This window comes from Bubalus kerabau, chromosome 2 (assembly GCF_029407905.1).
Source record: "Bubalus kerabau isolate K-KA32 ecotype Philippines breed swamp buffalo chromosome 2, PCC_UOA_SB_1v2, whole genome shotgun sequence".
NCBI classification, from domain to species: domain Eukaryota; kingdom Metazoa; phylum Chordata; class Mammalia; order Artiodactyla; family Bovidae; genus Bubalus; species Bubalus kerabau.
Window position 1 is genome coordinate 167,111,431 of NC_073625.1, and position 6,681 is coordinate 167,118,111.

Below are 6,681 nucleotides of genomic sequence, written 5' to 3' on the forward strand. Positions count from 1 at the left end.
CTGATTTGTGATCTCCGGCTACGCTGTCTGCTTAATGGGGCGATCATGCAAGCTACAACCAGAGACAAAGAAGCTTGCGTTCCTACCAGCGCAGCTAACTTCGAGGGAGCAGCATAGCTTGCAAATCTATCAAACTAAACTGCAAGAAAGACAATCTGATTTAGAGAAAAGGCGTTCTGCTACAGTCATTAAGCACAAGTAATTTAGATTTTTTATATTGTCTCCTCATTTACAAATTTACTGTATCAACGCCAGCCAATGGAACAAATTTCTTAAGTAAATGAGAAATAAATAAAAGAGATAGAAAGATAATCAAATTACATAAAATAATTCTCTTCCCTAGATGTATTTTTGAGAGAACTAATAACAGTGGCAAAATTATAGGAATAATAACATATCATAGGAGGTAATTAATTTAAATTAGCATCACGTTTGAAGAAATATAAGTAAAACGCTTTATGGACATTTACTTTTGTACAAAGAAGGCAGGCCTGGAAATACATGCATCGACATCCTGAAAATTAGTTATGGCCATAAATGGTTTAATTGAAGATGGCAATTTAAAATATGATATTGTAAATCTGCAACTTGGTTTCAGCTGGGGGAATTTAATTTGGGGGACAGCGGAACCCTAGGCTGCAAGTTCATTTGCAAAGCTGCAGATCCAGCCCCTGAGCTTCTGACAATTCGCCTGCATTAATATTGATGTCGCCTGTGCAATCTATTTCTGTTATTTTTATGGTTGTTATTCTACGTCTGCAAAGGTCATTTAAATTATACTGCGGCCGAAAATTTGTTTCATAAATTTTGATATAAATACTAATTACACCCTCTCGGAGAGCCAGCAGGGTAGCTTTCATTTATCATGTTTATACGACCTGCAATGACAGAAAGGGAAGACTGGTGAGCTTTTCCGAGACCCAGTAAGGCTGGTAGAAGAGGCAGCAGGTTGCTGGGAGTGAAGAAGAAATTCCTACTACAATCACTGAGATTTCAGAATCTTTAATAAGGTACGAAAGGTTACCAAACAGTTCTGGAAACTAAAGTGTACATACGAGTTCTTCTAGCCATAAATATTGAATAGCTGTAACATGAATAAACCGGCCCTTTACATGCGGATAAATATGGAAACTAGGAATTATATACATTATGTGGTTGTATCTTTTGCCAAAAGCAACTGGACAGTTATAGTTTATATCTTTTTTTAATATCACTTTACATAAACAAATGGAACAGTTTGACACGCAGATCCAGGCTCGTACTATACGAATTCTTGACAGGACGTGAAACAACATTTTACTGCACTAAGGTACTTAGACTTTGGGACAAAATGTTTGCACTTTATACAAAAAAAGCACATTAATACCAATAATATTCTGTTAGGTCGACGTGGAGACTGTAATCGTACAAAGTAATTCACATTTTGGTACACATTTACTAGAACATTCTTGCCATTCAGTACAAACAGTTGGCTTTCGGCCTCCCAACCCCCCTTCCCCTCCCCCTCCCGCTCCCGCCCGGCCCCTCCCCCCTCCCCCAATGCAAAGACCACAACGCCACGATCCCACCCGCCCGTTCCAACCGAGATATAACTATATACAGAATCCAACAGTACAGTTTTAAGCTAATAATTCTGTATTTACAAGAATGCAAAGCAAAAAAAAAAAAAGGCCGAATCCCAGAGAGCCTGTTCCGATTCCCAAGAGAAACCGGCCCTCGGGGTTGGCGGCATTTGGTCAGGCGGCCGCCTTCTCCTTGCCCACCCTCCCACCCGTTGGCTACCAAGCCTTTGCCAAAAAAGAAAAAGAAAAAAAAAAGTAAAGGTTTGGTGCTTTCTCTCACTCGGTCCTGGTTCTATCGGCAGGTTTAGAAAAAAACAGGATTGGGGGGGTGGGTGGGGATGCTGTTTTGATGCTCAGGGTTCTTTCAGTTATGTGTTGTATACGCGTGTGTGCTCAGTCTCTTAAATAGGGTTTTGTTCGGTGTTTTGTTTCTGATTTTAAACGTACCATTCGTTAAAATTGGAAGAGAGCGCGCTGTGGCCGGCTGTGTGGTGGACCGCGGAGGATGAGGGCGACAGGGAGCTGGTGGTCGGGTTGTCTGTGGAGGGAGACACGATGGTGGGCGGCGTGGAGGACTCGTAGCCCGAGCTGGCGGCAGGCGAAGGTTGCGAGCCCTGCGAGGAGGATTCATGGACCTGCGGGAATAAAGTCGCGTTTTTACGGAGATAAAGAGCCGCCACGGAGGCCGCTTAGGGAGCATGAAGGCTGAGCGCTGCCTGCCGTCCCCCAACCCCCTACTCCGGAGCCCTGGATCCCCTTGAACTCCAGGGAGGCCCGACCCGTGGGACTTCGGCTTGGTTGCCGCGCCTCGGCGCTGCAGAGACCCGGCTCCGGGAAAGGACAGTGCCCCCCACTACCCCCGACTCACAAAAGAAAATAGATCTGGGAAGCAGGAGGCTGGATGTGAGGCCAGAGCCCGAGATGGTGTCCCCCCCTCCACACACGCTCCCCAGCAGCCGCTGAAATTTGCTGGCTCAGGGTTAGGTGAGCCAGCACTCAGGCCCGCGTGCAAGACCCCAACTCCGTGCAGGCGCTGCCAGCCAAGCCGCCGAGGCCGCAGCTTCGGCAGCATCATCCAGCCGGGACTGTCCTGGCTCCCCCTCAGTCGCAGCCTCTGTTGGCTTCTTTTGACTTTCATTATTAAACAGTAAATTTAGAAGGGCCTTGGGTACCCACATCCCCTTTTCCAGCCCCCGCCCTTTCTGCGCAGCCTGCAAAGAGGAATCGTGGCCTTTCCGCCTCTGCCGGCTCCTGCCACCGCCCAGCTGCCACTCGCCGCCCGACCCCGGCCGAAGAGCTGCGAGGGCTCCTGGCTCCAAGGCGGGCGGCGAGAGCGCGGCGATTACCTTCATGTGTTTGCGCAGCGAGCTGGGGTGCGTGTAGGACTTGTCGCACATCTTGCAAAGATAGGGCTTGTCGCTTGTATGCACGTGCATGTGCTTCTTGCGATCGCTGCTATTGGCAAAGCGTCGGTCGCAGCCCTCGAACTCGCACTTGAAGGGCTTCTCCCCTGGTGCGAAAGGCGAGAAACAGAGACGTCTGATTAGAACAAACCCCGCGGCTCTTAAAAAAAAAATTAAACAAATATTAAAAGTAAAGACAAAAATGAAAAAAAAGCAACGGCTCAGGGTTAGTACTTTTCAAGCTCAAAACCCGGGTCGTTAATGAAATCATATATCTGCGTTGGAATTATAAACATCTGAACTATTTTAACTCAATCCAATTAGATCCAGATTTTACTATATTATTATTATTATTATTATTGGTGGTGGTGGTGGTGGTGGTAGTTTTTTAGATCCCAGAGTAGCAGCAGGTCTGGCTGCAGGTTTTTAGGCCCGGGGCTATACAGACAACTCCGGGAAGCTTCTACCTAGCTCTCAGTTTCTAATTTTCATTTTCCGGGCTGATTCTCCTACTGTTTGGCTCTTCTCTCCTCCCCCTACCCCCTCCTCAACGCTCCGCACCCTCCTCGTCGCCGTCGCCGCCCCCACCCCACCCCACCTCCTATACACACATTTTATAGGATAATCTGGGCTGAGAGCTCAGCACTGCAAGTTCCTCTCTGACTCAGGCGTTAAACGCCAAGTTCCAAACGCGATTCTCAGAAATCACCCGGGCCCACCAGAACCATGAAGCAGCATTCCCGGCTTTGTTGGCCCAAGAAGCCCAGAAGGGCCTGCCCGACCCAGATTGCAGCCCTAAACTCGCCGCGAACTTTTCTTTTAACGGCTCCCGACTGGTCTCTTAATTTTTAAAGGCCAACTCAAGGTATTCGGTGTTTTGAAAACGTCCTCATAGAATCTAATTGACAAAAAGGAATTCTCCGCCTTCTGCCGATTCTCCCGACTCCTCGAATCTACTTACAAACAAGTCATTATTAAATTCGGGGCTCTTTAAATATGCATAAACCTCCAAAAGCCTCCACAGGCCCGACTGACTTGCTTTCACCACCGCCACCCCCTCTTTTCTGTCTCTGTTTTTGTTTCTATGCCCTTTCATCCGATCCCCTCCAGTTTCCTCAATTCCTCCCTTTGGCAAAGTCCTCACTAAGGTGCGTAGAGAGGGGAAGTTGGCTGGAAGCAAACGATTAGATTTGCCTGCAGCTGAAGCTGTTGGCGCCTCCGCCTCCACCGCCGCCGGGAGCCAGCCACCTCTCCCGGCTTCTCGCGCACCAAGGGCTCCCCAAAGCCGGTTTGTCTCTGAGCTCTCCCGGCCTTTTTTAGTTCTTATTTAAAAATCTATATGCCCAGATCCTTCTCCTCCAACCTTCTCTATACTTTATTAGACTTTCAAGCCTCAAACTAAAACCCAGAGCACACTTTCGCTGTCTGCTGAAATCTGACTTCCAGACCCAACCGAGGCCGGGTTTGTGCACCCCCGCCGCTGACTTTTGAATTGTGGGTCCCAGGGTCGGGATAGGGAACCGAGGGCTGTCTAGGACAGCCGTTTCCGTACCTGTGTGCGTCCTTTTGTGGATCTTTAAGTTCTCAGAACGGGCGAAGACCTTGCCGCAGCCAGGGAAGGGGCAGGGGAAGGGCTTCTCTCCCGTGTGCACGCGGATGTGGTTGACCAGTTTGTATTTGGCTTTGAAGGGCTTGCCCTCGCGCGGACACTCCTCCCAGAAGCAGATGTGGTTACTCTGCTCCGGTCCGCCGACGTGCTCCACAGTGACGTGCGTGACCAGCTCGTGCATGGTGCTGAAAGTTTTGTTGCACGACTTTTTGGGGTTGGCCAGCTGCTCAGGCTCGATCCACTTGCAGATGAGCTCCTGTTTGATGGGCTGGCGCATGTAGCGGAAGAAGGCGCCAGCGCCGTGGTGAGCGGCCATGTTCACGTTCATGGGCCCGTAGCCGTGCAGCTGCGGCGCGGCATAGTGCTCTGAACGCGGACTGGTCACCTGGCCGTACTGCTCGGGCCGCGGGTACATGTCCCCCGAGAAGCCAAGCCTCATCTGCCCGTTGACCACATTGGGCGATGCATGGCCCGCCGCCTGCTCGTGAAGGCCGGGGAAGAGGAGGTGGCCCGCGGCGTCCGTGTGGCCGTGTGGGCCCCCGAAGCTCCCGGCCGAAGCCGCGAACAGACTGTGTTGCGCGCTGGCTGCAGCCGCCGCGTCGCCAAAGCCCCGGTTGCGGAACAGAAAGTCCCGCGTGGAGTTGAAGGCTGCGCTCGAATAGGAGCCGACGTGGCCCGGGTGGTGGTGATGTCCCAGGGCCGCCGCAGCCGCGTAGCCGGGAGCCTGGGATGTGAAGGCTGTCTGGCCCGCGGAGGCCAGCTCGTGCGAGCTGGGGTTGAGCTTGAAGGCACCCATGCCGTCGGCGAACGGGTTGATGCCCAGGCCCACGTCTCTCTCGGCCACGTCGCCCGCCGAGTGGTGGCGGGACGCGCCAAAAGTGGTCACGCCGATCGCGGGGTACTGGGGGCCGGCGTCCAGGAGCATCGTGGCTGCTCGGGGCGAGCCCCGGCCTCCCCCGCCCCCCCCACCCTCGCCCGCCGAGGAGGGAAAATTAGGAGGAGGAGGAGGTGGTGGAGGAGGAGGAGGAACGGGAGGCGGAGGAAGAGGAGGAAGAAGAAGAGGAGGGAGGAGGAGTCGACCCACCTCGCGAAGTCCTAGCCCGCAGGCAGCGGCGCAGCGCGCCGGGGCGCCCGCCTGGCCAAGCGCAGGGAAGCCGGACGGCTGCGGGCCGCGAGCAAAGCGGGCTCCGGCGCCCGCAGAGCGGACCCCGCCGGCCCGGCTCTCACTTTCTCGTCGCTCAGTTTCTGCCGAGAGGACCCCGCGTCAAGGCTGCCCGGGGAAAGGCATGGAGCATCTCAGCCCCCCAAAAAAACTTCCTCCCGGATTTGTAGCATAGAGGAATGTGAGCGCTGGAGCCGCGACTGCTCGTTCTCTCTCCGCCTCGCTCCGTACGCCCCTCCTCACTTCTCCACTAGCCCCTCGCCCTTTCTTTTCTCTCTCTCTCTCTCTCCTTTCTCTCAGGCTCGCCTCCTTGCTCCTTCACTCTCCTTTTTCCCCCTCTGCTTTTTGCAAAAAAAAAAGGGGGGAGGGGGAGAAAAAAGAAAGAAAGAAAAAGCCAAAGAAAAGGCGCAAATCATGCACAATATTGTCTTTTGCGGTTTATCTTCCTGGGGAGAAACTTTCACCTCCTCAGCCGGGCGGTGAGCGCGAGACTGATAGCAGCAATCATTCCTGCAGATAAATGAATTGAAAGGACGACACCGTCCCCCCCTTGATGAATGGGAGCAGGGGGAGGCGTCACGTGCTGCTGACGCGGGCGCCCATTGGTGTGCCGGCACTCCCCCCGCCCGCAGCCGCCGCGCCAACGGAGGGCGCGCCGAGGCGCCGCGCGCCGTTCATTGGCCCGCCCGCCTCATCAATCCCAGGTATTGTAAAGCGCTTGACATCCCCTTTTGACAAACAGGGCTGCCAGGAGTAGCAACTTTTTTTTTTTTTTAAGCCAAAATTTTCTCTCTTCTTATGGAAAAAAATTTTTGCCACGATTTCTTTTCCTTTTCGCAGTCATATACATTCTCTCTCTCTCTCTTTTTATTCGTACCCCACTCCCTCTCCACCTCTCTCTCTTTCTCTATCTTGTCCTTCTGCAAACCTGCTCTTAGCTGAGCG

General features: G+C 52.6%; 1 protein-coding gene across 1 annotated transcript; it reads right to left on the reverse strand.

Moving 5' to 3' along the window:
* Positions 1–1,952: 1,952 nt before the first annotated feature.
* On the reverse strand, positions 1,953–6,437 carry ZIC1 (Zic family member 1). Its single transcript, XM_055569401.1, has 3 exons — positions 4,518–6,437; positions 2,909–3,072; positions 1,953–2,197 (listed from the first exon to the last, which is right to left on the reverse strand). Exons 1-3 carry the CDS (start codon positions 5,497–5,499, stop codon positions 2,000–2,002), a joined length of 1,344 nt encoding a protein of 447 aa, XP_055425376.1. The 5' UTR covers positions 5,500–6,437; the 3' UTR covers positions 1,953–1,999.
* Positions 6,438–6,681: the final 244 nt, after the last annotated feature.

What these genes read in the sequence shown, in the direction of transcription:
- ZIC1 (XM_055569401.1), bottom strand. Translation starts at nt 5,499, where the DNA reads ATGCTCCTGGACGCCGGCCCCCAGTACCCCGCGATCGGCGTGACCACT. An exon ending in CCACAAAAGGACGCACACAG is followed by an intron (nt 3,073 to 4,517) that starts GTACGGAAACGG and finishes CTTTCGCACCAG; the next exon opens with GGGAGAAGCCCTTCAAGTGC. An exon ending in CGCTGCGCAAACACATGAAG is followed by an intron (nt 2,198 to 2,908) that starts GTAATCGCCGCG and finishes TTATTCCCGCAG; the next exon opens with GTCCATGAATCCTCCTCGCA.